General features: G+C 40.1%; 1 protein-coding gene across 2 annotated transcripts in view; it reads left to right on the top strand.

The window, feature by feature from the left end:
* The window catches only part of LOC128988405 (heat shock protein 68-like), a 66,260-nt gene that overhangs the window by 14,553 nt on the left and 35,807 nt on the right, over positions 1 to 15,900 (top strand). For both annotated transcript variants that reach the window (XR_008490374.1, XM_054409659.1), the window contains exons 2-4: positions 7,842 to 7,979; positions 8,509 to 8,622; positions 15,309 to 15,570. Coding sequence is in view for 1 of the 2 variants with exons in the window: in XM_054409659.1 (XP_054265634.1) it covers positions 7,842 to 7,979; positions 8,509 to 8,622; positions 15,309 to 15,570 (514 nt within the window). In the remaining variant the exon portion in view is untranslated. The remainder of the gene's footprint in view (positions 1 to 7,841; positions 7,980 to 8,508; positions 8,623 to 15,308; positions 15,571 to 15,900) is intronic.

Raw genomic sequence — 15,900 nt, forward strand, 5'->3', positions numbered from 1 at the left:
CAGAGGCCAAAAACACCATTCGTTCAAATTCATAGCCTATATATATTTATGTATGTGTCTGGTAGTGCGATAACTTGAGCAAAAATGATCAGATTTTGATCAAATCTATATATATAATTCCGTAAGTCAAATTTTTGTAAAGAAATTGTGAGTGACTGGATGGCCGTAGAAGGATGGGAGGGGTCTTATTTTAAAGGTCTTGACGTGAATTTTGAGGGAAAACTATTCATTTTTCTTATTTTTTTACCATAAATTCACAACAGGATAAAATTTTTCCCATTAAAACAACATGGGGTTTAATTTGTTTACATCTTTTGAAATTAAAACAGCTGTGCCACAGATTTGAAAACAATGATCAATACACACATTTGGTTTACTTTTAGCCAGTCAACTATGAAATGTATACTATAATAAAACTGAAATATTGAAGATTAGTCGGAAAAACGTCTGCATTCTTTGTTTATATTTAAATAATATACTCAAGTTTCATTACGTCAAGGTGCTTTTACGTTATTGTCGGGTTAAAGGAATAAACGACATAGAATAAATATTCTGTATAAATAATCAAAGAGTCGAAATTAAATCTAACTTCTGTTTTGTTTTTATTTTTAAATCATATGTTCAAGTTTATTTTAAATGATGTTGTTTTCTTTATATTTCTACACATTTTAAGGTTAAGGTTGTGTAAATATATACAACTAAAATAACCTATAAATGTTATTGGTTCTAAAATGGTGTATTTGCATTCCTTCGTAAGTAAATTTTTTTATTGCAGTGAATATACAACGTAGAGTAATCATATTCGATCATACTTTTATAAAATCACCAGGGATTCAAGATGTTTTGGTATGTAGGCTGCTGGATATATATTCTTTTCATTATAAGTACTGTAATTAATATGAACGCCAGGGGAATACCACAAAGGCGGGGAACTGTTCATAGAAATGACAGTGCGCGTAGGAGAGCAAGAGTAGATAATGACGAACTTAATCAAGATATGTTACAACCCCTTTTTAGGAGACCCATGGTAGACGAGAGAAATGTAAAGATCCATGATGCAGGATTATTGGACCAAGAGTGCATTCAATGTTGTGCTCTTCATTTTATAGAAGAACTAACGAATAATCATTTTATGACATGTTGCCATAACGGGCTTATTAACCTTCCTCAGTCAAAAACTAATGTAGAACTTAAAAGTTTGTTTGAAGAGAGCCCACAACTGTATAAATTCATTCGACAATGCAACAGTGCGATGGCTTTTGCTTATTTTTCAGCCAGTAAGAAAGATATTCCAGGAAAAGGACCATACTGTTTCAAAATTCAAGGACAGATTTATCGTTCAATCTCAGATTTGCTGCCTCAACATGATGAAGACCCCGTGTATGGCCAATTGTACATTATTGACACATCAACAGCAACAGAAATTCGTCAAAGGCGTCGATAAAATAGTGACTTAAAACCTGAAATAAGCGTAGTAATGTCAACTGAATTTTTCGCTCTTATTTTAAGATGTATATAAAACTATTTGTTTTTATTACTCTTCGGTAAAAAAACTGAAAATGCAACAGTTTACTAATAGATTGTTGTATTTAGTTTAGTAATTTAAAAGGGTTGATTAAATAACTCAACCGTAATTTAAAATTAAACAACAACATGCTCTAAACCGGAGAGAAGTATCAATAAAACTGTCTTTATCTGTAATCAAGGATTTTATTGATGCATCTAAAAATCAAGCATTTAAAATCCATGTCAATACGGACTTGTATTTCTAAGATCTAAGTTTAGATCAAGTAACGAAGCCTTGTTTTGTAATCTAGAATGTCAAACCGCTGTTAGCCAGCTGTAATGCAACTTCATTCAGAAAGCCATTTGTTATGTCCTACAGAAAATCTGTCAAGATGACGCGAGCAGGTCTATTTTTGCAACCCTTTATTGATACCTCTGTATCCAAATCAGTACATTAGGTGGAGATGGGACTTTGTAATATGTTTTAAAATTTCCATTAGATTAACGTCATTAATTCTTATGAATGTTAGCACATAAAGAAATATCCTTGTGTTTAATGGTCAAAGATCTTATTTTTCGCCACACTACACTGTTTGTGTATTGTAGCCTAGTTGTTATTCCTTTAATCCGTGGGAATATAACGGATTTGTAAAATTTAAAAGAATTTCCCATATAGGGAATAAGCTAAAACCGTAGGTCTCATGGTAAGATCTGGACCCGGGGCCGATTTACTTTTTCGTTTTTAGGTCCCCAGAGGCCAAAAACACCATTCGTTCAAATTCATAGCCTATATATATTTATGTATGTGTCTGGTAGTGCGATAACTTGAGCAAAAATGATCAGATTTTGATCAAATCTATATATATAATTCCGTAAGTCAAATTTTTGTAAAGAAATTGTGAGTGACTGGATGGCCGTAGAAGGATGGGAGGGGTCTTATTTTAAAGGTCTTGACGTGAATTTTGAGGGAAAACTATTCATTTTTCTTATTTTTTTACCATAAATTCACAACAGGATAAAATTTTTCCCATTAAAACAACATGGGGTTTAATTTGTTTACATCTTTTGAAATTAAAACAGCTGTGCCACAGATTTGAAAACAATGATCAATACACACATTTGGTTTACTTTTAGCCAGTCAACTATGAAATGTATACTATAATAAAACTGAAATATTGAAGATTAGTCGGAAAAACGTCTGCATTCTTTGTTTATATTTAAATAATATACTCAAGTTTCATTACGTCAAGGTGCTTTTACGTTATTGTCGGGTTAAAGGAATAAACGACATAGAATAAATATTCTGTATAAATAATCAAAGAGTCGAAATTAAATCTAACTTCTGTTTTGTTTTTATTTTTAAATCATATGTTCAAGTTTATTTTAAATGATGTTGTTTTCTTTATATTTCTACACATTTTAAGGTTAAGGTTGTGTAAATATATACAACTAAAATAACCTATAAATGTTATTGGTTCTAAAATGGTGTATTTGCATTCCTTCGTAAGTAAATTTTTTTATTGCAGTGAATATACAACGTAGAGTAATCATATTCGATCATACTTTTATAAAATCACCAGGGATTCAAGATGTTTTGGTATGTAGGCTGCTGGATATATATTCTTTTCATTATAAGTACTGTAATTAATATGAACGCCAGGGGAATACCACAAAGGCGGGGAACTGTTCATAGAAATGACAGTGCGCGTAGGAGAGCAAGAGTAGATAATGACGAACTTAATCAAGATATGTTACAACCCCTTTTTAGGAGACCCATGGTAGACGAGAGAAATGTAAAGATCCATGATGCAGGATTATTGGACCAAGAGTGCATTCAATGTTGTGCTCTTCATTTTATAGAAGAACTAACGAATAATCATTTTATGACATGTTGCCATAACGGGCTTATTAACCTTCCTCAGTCAAAAACTAATGTAGAACTTAAAAGTTTGTTTGAAGAGAGCCCACAACTGTATAAATTCATTCGACAATGCAACAGTGCGATGGCTTTTGCTTATTTTTCAGCCAGTAAGAAAGATATTCCAGGAAAAGGACCATACTGTTTCAAAATTCAAGGACAGATTTATCGTTCAATCTCAGATTTGCTGCCTCAACATGATGAAGACCCCGTGTATGGCCAATTGTACATTATTGACACATCAACAGCAACAGAAATTCGTCAAAGGCGTCGATAAAATAGTGACTTAAAACCTGAAATAAGCGTAGTAATGTCAACTGAATTTTTCGCTCTTATTTTAAGATGTATATAAAACTATTTGTTTTTATTACTCTTCGGTAAAAAAACTGAAAATGCAACAGTTTACTAATAGATTGTTGTATTTAGTTTAGTAATTTAAAAGGGTTGATTAAATAACTCAACCGTAATTTAAAATTAAACAACAACATGCTCTAAACCGGAGAGAAGTATCAATAAAACTGTCTTTATCTGTAATCAAGGATTTTATTGATGCATCTAAAAATCAAGCATTTAAAATCCATGTCAATACGGACTTGTATTTCTAAGATCTAAGTTTAGATCAAGTAACGAAGCCTTGTTTTGTAATCTAGAATGTCAAACCGCTGTTAGCCAGCTGTAATGCAACTTCATTCAGAAAGCCATTTGTTATGTCCTACAGAAAATCTGTCAAGATGACGCGAGCAGGTCTATTTTTGCAACCCTTTATTGATACCTCTGTATCCAAATCAGTACATTAGGTGGAGATGGGACTTTGTAATATGTTTTAAAATTTCCATTAGATTAACGTCATTAATTCTTATGAATGTTAGCACATAAAGAAATATCCTTGTGTTTAATGGTCAAAGATCTTATTTTTCGCCACACTACACTGTTTGTGTATTGTAGCCTAGTTGTTATTCCTTTAATCCGTGGGAATATAACGGATTTGTAAAATTTAAAAGAATTTCCCATATAGGGAATAAGCTAAAACCGTAGGTCTCATGGTAAGATCTGGACCCGGGGCCGATTTACTTTTTCGTTTTTAGGTCCCCAGAGGCCAAAAACACCATTCGTTCAAATTCATAGCCTATATATATTTATGTATGTGTCTGGTAGTGCGATAACTTGAGCAAAAATGATCAGATTTTGATCAAATCTATATATATAATTCCGTAAGTCAAATTTTTGTAAAGAAATTGTGAGTGACTGGATGGCCGTAGAAGGATGGGAGGGGTCTTATTTTAAAGGTCTTGACGTGAATTTTGAGGGAAAACTATTCATTTTTCTTATTTTTTTACCATAAATTCACAACAGGATAAAATTTTTCCCATTAAAACAACATGGGGTTTAATTTGTTTACATCTTTTGAAATTAAAACAGCTGTGCCACAGATTTGAAAACAATGATCAATACACACATTTGGTTTACTTTTAGCCAGTCAACTATGAAATGTATACTATAATAAAACTGAAATATTGAAGATTAGTCGGAAAAACGTCTGCATTCTTTGTTTATATTTAAATAATATACTCAAGTTTCATTACGTCAAGGTGCTTTTACGTTATTGTCGGGTTAAAGGAATAAACGACATAGAATAAATATTCTGTATAAATAATCAAAGAGTCGAAATTAAATCTAACTTCTGTTTTGTTTTTATTTTTAAATCATATGTTCAAGTTTATTTTAAATGATGTTGTTTTCTTTATATTTCTACACATTTTAAGGTTAAGGTTGTGTAAATATATACAACTAAAATAACCTATAAATGTTATTGGTTCTAAAATGGTGTATTTGCATTCCTTCGTAAGTAAATTTTTTTATTGCAGTGAATATACAACGTAGAGTAATCATATTCGATCATACTTTTATAAAATCACCAGGGATTCAAGATGTTTTGGTATGTAGGCTGCTGGATATATATTCTTTTCATTATAAGTACTGTAATTAATATGAACGCCAGGGGAATACCACAAAGGCGGGGAACTGTTCATAGAAATGACAGTGCGCGTAGGAGAGCAAGAGTAGATAATGACGAACTTAATCAAGATATGTTACAACCCCTTTTTAGGAGACCCATGGTAGACGAGAGAAATGTAAAGATCCATGATGCAGGATTATTGGACCAAGAGTGCATTCAATGTTGTGCTCTTCATTTTATAGAAGAACTAACGAATAATCATTTTATGACATGTTGCCATAACGGGCTTATTAACCTTCCTCAGTCAAAAACTAATGTAGAACTTAAAAGTTTGTTTGAAGAGAGCCCACAACTGTATAAATTCATTCGACAATGCAACAGTGCGATGGCTTTTGCTTATTTTTCAGCCAGTAAGAAAGATATTCCAGGAAAAGGACCATACTGTTTCAAAATTCAAGGACAGATTTATCGTTCAATCTCAGATTTGCTGCCTCAACATGATGAAGACCCCGTGTATGGCCAATTGTACATTATTGACACATCAACAGCAACAGAAATTCGTCAAAGGCGTCGATAAAATAGTGACTTAAAACCTGAAATATTGTCAAAACTAGCTGAAATTCTATTAGAAAATCCATTTGCACAAATTTACAAAAGAGCTTCGGAAGAAATGGTTGTACAAGGTGACAGTGAATTAGAACTTAGGTTTGTAGACAGGATAAATATGGATCGTCGTAGGTATAATAAGCCTACTGCAGATGAAATTGCAGGCGTCTTCAAATCATCTGAAGGCAAACCTCCAATGAATTTTTAAAATTCCAAACAGGGAAGCCTTTATTTATCCTCATTAACCACAAGACCAAAGCTACCTTAGTAAACCAGTATTTATTCACAAACAATGATATGTTTGCTGCCTTTTCATGTTAAACCACTGGAGTGATTCAAATTATTTATTGAAAATGACATCAACAAAAGCAAACAAAGAAGAACAACAAACTGGTTTTTACACAAAAGATATGGTGTAGGGATGCCTATTCTGACACATAGATAATGTTATTCTGAGTTTGTTTAAATACCGGTATTGCAAGAAGTTGTTTTACATTTGAGCTTTTTAGGGACTTATGTCCCTACAAGCCACTAGTTTGGTATAAGCGTGTAAACCTACATTTATTCGAACGAGTTCACAAACCAACATGATCATACCATGGGAACGGGGGCTTATGTGGGGTTTTATGGGGTAAAAATGAGTTTTCCCCATTTTTAACCCCAAAAACATAAAATTTTTCAATTTCTTTCTTAGCCTTTTTGTAGAGCTTAAAACAAGAAATAATTTATTATATTGAAGCTCTTTTGTATGCCTAAAGGTTACATAAAAAATTCAATAAAAGGTTTAAAGTCCAAAATTGCCATGTTATTTTTATGGAGAAAATTAAAACTGTCGTAGTTTACTTGTTTGCCGATATATGTTGATGAAATTTGGCAATTTAATTTTTTTTCATCCTATGTTTGGTAAAAACACACTTTTTACCTTCCCCATAGCAGCAAACCTAAGCACTTGTTAAATCTAATGTCATTTAAATTTGGAATAAATATGTCTTGGAAATATCTTTGTAAACATGTAATCAGACAAGTTTAAATTCGCGTAGTCTGAAGGTTTGCTGCAGCGGGGGTTATTTTATTTTTACGTTATTAAGTAGTATGGCAAAAAATATCGTGCTTCACACTTCACTCGTTCAAAATATGTGTTTTACCATACTCGTATGGTACTCCCGCACTCCTCGCGAGGGAACAATAGGCGCCCGGTAAACAGGAATTGTTCGGACTATTGACGTAATATACATTTCAAAATACACAACACCAATGAAACTTCTGAAGCAGTTAATGCACTTTGAATGTTCTTTCATAAAAAGTAGATAAATGAGTTCACATATAATAAATACAAAACTACTCTAGTAGGCCTACACCTTAATTTAATTTGGATTTACACTTTTAATCGAAGTAATGCAGAAACCTAAACATAATTTTGGATCGAAGTATTAACTGCAATTAGTGAAAGATTGACACCATATGCACATTGTAGTAAAAATAAAACTTCTGAAGCTGTAAATATATGTGAACTTTGAATGTTCTTTCATAAAAAAAGTAGATAAATTGAGTTCACCTCTAATAAATACAAAACTACTCTAGTGCCTTAATTTAATTTGAATATACACTTTTAATCTAAGTAATTTTTCAGAAACCTAAACATAATTGTGATCCAAGTATTAACTGAAATTATTGAAAGATTGACACCATACACGTTGTAGCGAAATCCCTTGCACAAGGAAGGCTGAGTAAAAAATGTCAGCAATGTATTAAGTTGAATAATATTCAATATTCATATTATGGGATATCTCATTTATAAAATAATACACTACATTAATTATGTTACTTGTATTATATTACCTTCCCCAACCACAGGTGGCGATGAACCCGAAGAACACAGTGTTTGACGCCAAGCGGCTCATTGGTCGACGCTTCGACGACACCAAGATTCAGGAGGACATGAAGCACTGGCCTTTTGCTGTAGTCAATGATGGCGGAAAACCAAAAATACAGGTAATCTTCATAGCAAAACCTTCTTAGTCTAGTCCTCAGAAAGGTCCTGGCTGTAGTCAGTCAAAAGTGCAGAAACGGGCGTTAAATGTAAAGTGTACTTATTTCTTGAATATTAAATATCGTAATGTTTGATTCGTCAACGTCGAAGAAGCAATGCCAGTTTCGTGAGAAAGTAACATGATATGGTCAGGTTTATAAGGTAAAACTATAAAATAAAATAAAATTATTTGTGGTAAAACTATGAGGGCGTTTAATTCTAAATCTAACAGAGATGCAAAGTGATGTATTGATGTATACACAAGACTTTTGCGGGATACAAACAAAATAGTTGGATTGTAGACTCTCAGGTGCTCATTACTTAGTATGTTGTCTACCTTCAATTTATTTCTTTTCTGTATAACCTACAACACGGCTTTATAGTTATTTGCAGCTATAATCAACCAAAAGCTAGAAGCCAAAAACAATAGTTGAATCTCAGTTTTTCTACACAGCAAAAGAAAGACATTTTCTTGTTTCTTGTTTCCCGCAGGTTGAGTACAAGGGAGAGCTGAAGAAGTTTGCTCCCGAGGAGGTCAGTTCTATGGTTCTCACGAAGATGAGGGAGATTGCTGAGACATACTTGGGAGGAAAAGTGACTGACGCTGTGAGTGAAAATATTAATTGTTTTATCTTTTAAGACTATGACAAACCCTAATGGAATTTACCCATATATACAGTGTGATTGAAAAGTCCCGGAACGGTTAAATATTGGTAGCTATCTAAGCTTTTAGATAGAGCTAAAATACTTATAACAAAGTTACAGGGCATAAAACTCTATTTTAACACATATTCAATGATCCAATTATTCTTGAGGGGGACAGCCCACAAGGAGTCGGAAGAAAATCTTAAATGTAAGCATAGGTCAATATGCACATCAAATTAAAGGTCTTTTTTAGTAGAATACAATGCCGCAAACCGCACTTCAAAAGGTTGATCCTGCACAAAATGGCAGATGTTCAAAGATTTCTTGAATCCGCCATTTTTAATCTTTGAACGACTGCCATTTTTTACTCAGGCATTCTTTTGAGCTTGAATTTACGGCATCGTAATCTAAAAGTGAAGACCTTTAATTTGATGTACATATTGACCTATTCTTGTTAACAATTTTCTTCCGATTCCTAGGGCTGTCCCCCTCAAGAATAATCGGATCATTGAATATGTGTTAAAATAGAGTTTTCAACCCTGAGGAGAAAGCGTATAATAGCAATGTAAATTAAATTAATCTTTGAACAACTGTCATTTTGCGCAGGATCAACCTTGTGATGTGCAGTTTGCAGCATTGTATTTTACTAAAAAAGACCTTTAATTTGATGTGCATATTGACCTATGCTTCCATTTAAGATTTTCTTCTGACTCCTTGTGGGACGTCCCCCTGAAGAGTTATTGAGTCACTGAATATGTGTTAAAATAGAGTTTTATGCCCTGTAACTTTGTACCAAGTATTTTAGCTCTATCTGCATTATTTTTAAAAATATTTCACCGTTCCGGGACTTTTCAATCACACTGTATAGAATTTACCTAGGGAAATTAACATAGGACTATTATATTCTATTTATGTTTGGAAGAACAATCCTAAGCAAAATTAATACAATTAACCAGATTAGACAATAATTCATCAATGATTAAGCTACAAAAATGCATACAACTTGACTGTTAAAAAAATACAATTGATGAAAACGTTTTCAAGCAAGACAATAGTTATTTGTGTAACTAGTGGTGAAAGTGGCACTTTGCTGCACACGAGAGCAATGTTTACGCACGAGCCGCAGGCGAGTGCGGAATGATCTCGAGTGCAGCAAAGGCCTTTTTCACTCGTGTTACACATTATATTTTTCCTACAGTCACTATAAAGCATATAAATAATTAGTTTTTCAAACACTATACAACACGTTTTTAGGTTCAACACAAATAGGTGCCCTAGAGAAAGTAGTACCCGCGGTCTGTATCACTCCGCTATTTTTCCTCGGCAAGAAATGTGCTCCGCGTTTTGAGAATATAGTTCCGTATGTTTTTGTAATTTGAAGTGGTTTCCGCGCCAAAAAAAATGCGTTAAAGGTATTTTCTTGTTTATTAAGATCGTAGGAATGGTTTAAAAACGTTTAAATGAAAAGTCCAGAAAGTTCAGAAATACCTAAACTATAAACGCGAAATGACAGGTTAAATCGTAGTTAATAGTCAATCAGCTGCTCATAGTATTGTAACGTACTTTCTCAGGTTTTTACCTTTGTACAGCATTCAGACCTTTTCGGGGATTTTAGGACTCAGATTGACTGAACACTTGCATGGATTACAACACATTTATTATTTCAGGACTATTTACACAAAAACTATACACAATATATACAAATCTCTTCTGTTCGTGAAGCCCAACCTGTGGCTTCTCCCACTTGCTCCACGGCTCTCAGGAGTCCTAACAGCACGGCTCTACCCTTCTCCTCTCGGCTCAGGCAGACCTTTTCTCACGGCTCCTGCAGTCCTCTCCTTGGCTCCTGTAGTCCTCTCGGCTCCTGCAGTCCTCTCCTTTCGGCTCCTGCAGTCCTCTCCTCTCGGCTCCTGCAGTCCTCTCCTCTCGGCTCCTGCAGTCCTCTTCTCTCAGCTCCTGCAGTCCTCTAACTGGCTCCGTCTCGGGAAGTGCTGGGCGACTCACCAACCAGAGCCCAAACGCAGCAACTCCACACGATGCCACCAGTCTCGCTGTCGGACGTCGACTCCTCTGTCTCCAGAAGTGCTGGGCGGCTCACCAACAAGAGCCCAAACGCAGCAGCTCCTTACGAAGTTGCCTGTCCCACTGTCGGATGCGGACTGCCCGAGAAGTGCTGGGCGGATCGCTGTCCCAAGCGCAGCAGCTCCTCGCGATGTCGCCAGCAACGCTGACGGATGTCGACTGCGATCTCTCCTAGACGGCACTCTCCTTACATAGTGGAGGTGAGCCTCTTCATCCCCCTCCAGACGGATACATGGTCCCGGGAGGCAGCTCCTTTGGCCACCGGGGACTTAAACTGAATTAAAACAGGTGCTGGGGCTCAACACGCCAACCAGCTGCACCGGGCTCAACACGCCTCTAGTGCCGGAACGGAATGTACCGGGCTCAACACGCCTCTAGTACAGGAACGGAATGTACCGGGCTCAACACGCCTCTAGTACGGGAACGGAATGCACCGAGCTCAACACGCCTCTAGTGCGGGAACGAAATGCACCGAGCTCAACACGCCTCTAGTGCGGGGGAACGGGAAGCACCGAGCTCAACACGCCTCTAGTGCTGGGGAACGGGAAGCACCGAGCTCAACACGCCTCTAGTGCGGGGACGGGATGCACCGAGCTCAACACGCCTCTAGTGCTGGGGACGGGATGCACCGAGCTCAACACGCCTCTAGTGCGGGGAACGGGAAGCACCGAGCTCAACACGCCTCTAGTGCTGGGGGACGGGATGCACCGAGCTCAACACGCCTCTAGTGCGGGGGAACGGGAAGCACCGAGCTCAACACGCCTCTAGTGCTGGGGGACGGGTTGCACCGAGCTCAACACGCCTCTAGTGCGGGGACGGGATGCACCGAGCTCAACACGCCTCTAGTGCTGGGGAATGGGTTGCACCGAGCTCAACACGCCTCTAGTGCTGGGGACGGGGTGCACCGAGCTCAACACGCCTCTAGTGCGGGGGACGGGTTGCACCGAGCTCAACACGCCTCTAGTGCTGGGGACGGGGTGCACCGAGCTCAACGCGCCTCTAGTGCTGGGGACGGGGTGCACCGAGCTCAACACGCCTCTAGTGCTGGGGACGGGGTGCACCGAGCTCAACACGCCTCTAGTGCGGGGGAACGGGAAGCACCGAGCTCAACACGCCTCTAGTGCGGGGGACGGGATGCACCGAGCTCAACACGCCTCTAGTGCGGGGGAAGGGACCCACCGGTGGCGCCTACCGGCGGGGGTGGGCCCGGAGGCCCAACTCACGAAGTCCCCCAAGGATGCTCCTTATATAGGGCCAGGAAGTGCTTCGAGAGTGGGGGAAGGTACCCAGTACCCAGCGAAAGTCCTGCGCACTTTTCCCTCAGCACTTTCCCTCAGAAATTTTCCCTCGGGTCACTGAGCACCTTTTCCTGGTACTCTCCCTCAGGTCTTTCCCTCAGTACTTTTCCCTCATGTCACCGAGTACCTTTCCTGGTGTTTACCTCAGGTCTTTTGAAACACTTCATTACACTCCCCCCTTTCTTTATGAAAACAAAAGAAAAGAAAAAAATTTCTTTCTTAAAACCAATATCCCATTCCAGGTCAAAATAAATAATGAGCTCCTTTCAACTAACAACAACTCTTCATATATGGAAAAAAAAATCTTCTTAACAAAATGCAAATCATAACAAAAACTTCTCAAACAATATTTAAAATTAAACCAATTTATACAGTTTTCCCTTTGTGTCTATAATACTTTACTTTCATTGTCCTATCTCTGAATTTGCGCTCTCTTCTTTGAGGCTTCTGGTCCTCCCTTTGCCATTTCTTAACCGAAAATGACTTTTCTCTCTCAAATGTAGCATTTACAACAAAATTTGATCCTCTGTCTGGCAGCATTGTCTCATCTCTTTCAACGTAAAAATTTAGATTCAATTTAGGTTCGGTAAAGTAGATTACAGGACAACTGTCAGTGGTACTCACGGTTTCCTTCCCTGCCTCTGGCACCTGTTGTATCGTGGTCATCGCTTCTTCTTTACTAACTATTGCTGACGATGCAGTTGTCTTACCTGGGGGCTCCAGATAACTCTTAGACCAGCTACTGATGGAGTGCTTTTCATCCATGGTCGCAGAAGTCGGTGGACGCACAATTTTCTTCAGCACCTCCTGTAACTCATTAACTTTTCTTTTATAAATCCATGATGATCCAAGATTCACTTCATCTTTTTGTGTATGCTGACTTTTCGTTTTAGATACAACTCCAGACATTTTGTTCATAATTTTCTTAAACTGTCCTCAGTATCAATGAGTCCTCCCCTTGGTCTGTTCCACAAGTGTCAGTCAATCAGGTCCCTGTTCGGGCGCCAAAATATGTAACGTACTTTCTCAGGTTTTTACCTTTGTACAGCATTCAGACCTTTTCGGGGATTTTAGGACTCAGATTGACTGAACACTTGCATGGATTACAACACATTTATTATTTCAGGACTATTTACACAAAAACTATACACAATATATACAAATCTCTTCTGTTCGTGAAGCCCAACCTGTGGCTTCTCCCACTTGCTCCACGGCTCTCAGGAGTCCTAACAGCACGGCTCTACCCTTCTCCTCTCGGCTCAGGCAGACCTTTTCTCACGGCTCCTGCAGTCCTCTCCTTGGCTCCTGTAGTCCTCTCGGCTCCTGCAGTCCTCTCCTTTCGGCTCCTGCAGTCCTCTCCTCTCGGCTCCTGCAGTCCTCTCCTCTCGGCTCCTGCAGTCCTCTTCTCTCAGCTCCTGCAGTCCTCTAACTGGCTCCGTCTCGGGAAGTGCTGGGCGACTCACCAACCAGAGCCCAAACGCAGCAACTCCACACGATGCCACCAGTCTCGCTGTCGGACGTCGACTCCTCTGTCTCCAGAAGTGCTGGGCGGCTCACCAACAAGAGCCCAAACGCAGCAGCTCCTTACGAAGTTGCCTGTCCCACTGTCGGATGCGGACTGCCCGAGAAGTGCTGGGCGGATCGCTGTCCCAAGCGCAGCAGCTCCTCGCGATGTCGCCAGCAACGCTGACGGATGTCGACTGCGATCTCTCCTAGACGGCACTCTCCTTACATAGTGGAGGTGAGCCTCTTCATCCCCCTCCAGACGGATACATGGTCCCGGGAGGCAGCTCCTTTGGCCACCGGGGACTTAAACTGAATTAAAACAGGTGCTGGGGCTCAACACGCCAACCAGCTGCACCGGGCTCAACACGCCTCTAGTGCCGGAACGGAATGTACCGGGCTCAACACGCCTCTAGTACAGGAACGGAATGTACCGGGCTCAACACGCCTCTAGTACGGGAACGGAATGCACCGAGCTCAACACGCCTCTAGTGCGGGAACGAAATGCACCGAGCTCAACACGCCTCTAGTGCGGGGGAACGGGAAGCACCGAGCTCAACACGCCTCTAGTGCTGGGGAACGGGAAGCACCGAGCTCAACACGCCTCTAGTGCGGGGACGGGATGCACCGAGCTCAACACGCCTCTAGTGCTGGGGACGGGATGCACCGAGCTCAACACGCCTCTAGTGCGGGGAACGGGAAGCACCGAGCTCAACACGCCTCTAGTGCTGGGGGACGGGATGCACCGAGCTCAACACGCCTCTAGTGCGGGGGAACGGGAAGCACCGAGCTCAACACGCCTCTAGTGCTGGGGGACGGGTTGCACCGAGCTCAACACGCCTCTAGTGCGGGGACGGGATGCACCGAGCTCAACACGCCTCTAGTGCTGGGGAATGGGTTGCACCGAGCTCAACACGCCTCTAGTGCTGGGGACGGGGTGCACCGAGCTCAACACGCCTCTAGTGCGGGGGACGGGTTGCACCGAGCTCAACACGCCTCTAGTGCTGGGGACGGGGTGCACCGAGCTCAACGCGCCTCTAGTGCTGGGGACGGGGTGCACCGAGCTCAACACGCCTCTAGTGCTGGGGACGGGGTGCACCGAGCTCAACACGCCTCTAGTGCGGGGGAACGGGAAGCACCGAGCTCAACACGCCTCTAGTGCGGGGGACGGGATGCACCGAGCTCAACACGCCTCTAGTGCGGGGGAAGGGACCCACCGGTGGCGCCTACCGGCGGGGGTGGGCCCGGAGGCCCAACTCACGAAGTCCCCCAAGGATGCTCCTTATATAGGGCCAGGAAGTGCTTCGAGAGTGGGGGAAGGTACCCAGTACCCAGCGAAAGTCCTGCGCACTTTTCCCTCAGCACTTTCCCTCAGAAATTTTCCCTCGGGTCACTGAGCACCTTTTCCTGGTACTCTCCCTCAGGTCTTTCCCTCAGTACTTTTCCCTCATGTCACCGAGTACCTTTCCTGGTGTTTACCTCAGGTCTTTTGAAACACTTCATTACAGTATTATTATCTTTAAGTGTTGCCAACCTATTTCCAAGCGTACACGGATTACGTGCATAATAGAACCACGCTGTTTTGTGTTGTTTCGTTGGAATCCTGATGTGCGGCAAAGTAGGCTATAAACCGTACGGCAAAGTATAAACCGTACGGCAAAGTATAAATATGCAGCAATTAGCAGCTTTCTGTACTATAAACAGTACAAGGAAGCCAACTTTGTCGGGTGACTGTAGGAAAAAATGTTTTTGTTTTATGTTCAGGTGATAACAGTGCCAGCCTACTTCAACGACTCCCAACGTCAAGCTACGAAAGATGCCGGAGCTATTGCTGGTCTAAATGTACTCAGAATCATCAACGAGCCGACCGCTGCTGCTTTAGCATACGGCCTTGACAAAAATTTGAAGGGCGAGAAGAACGTCCTTATCTTTGATCTTGGGGGTGGAACATTTGATGTCTCTATCTTGACAATTGACGAGGGGTCCTTGTTTGAGGTCAAGTCTACAGCTGGGGATACACATCTAGGTGATTAGAGTTACTGCAATATTGATTAGAATGTAGGATGCATTTATTAAACTAGTGATCATCGTCATAATTACAACGAGAATGACAACAAATATGAAAAATGGTGAAAATTAGCTTCTCTACTTTATGGTTGTGGTGCTCATGTTTCAGAAGTTTTTTTTACAATTTTATTGCACATTAATTCTACCTCTACCTTTAACTCATTAATCCCATCTAAACATTCGCGATTTTAATTCAATCAAATCCTTACTAGAGGGATTAGTTTCTGTATAATAGCAGAGATAGACTAATTAGTTATGTAGGTATGCTCGCTGGTATGCATATGCGTCC

The sequence above is a fragment of the Macrosteles quadrilineatus genome, unplaced genomic scaffold, assembly GCF_028750875.1.
Source record: "Macrosteles quadrilineatus isolate MER2022 unplaced genomic scaffold, UCM_ALF_1.0 Scaffold_3__2_contigs__length_128488019, whole genome shotgun sequence".
Lineage (NCBI taxonomy): Eukaryota > Metazoa > Arthropoda > Insecta > Hemiptera > Cicadellidae > Macrosteles > Macrosteles quadrilineatus.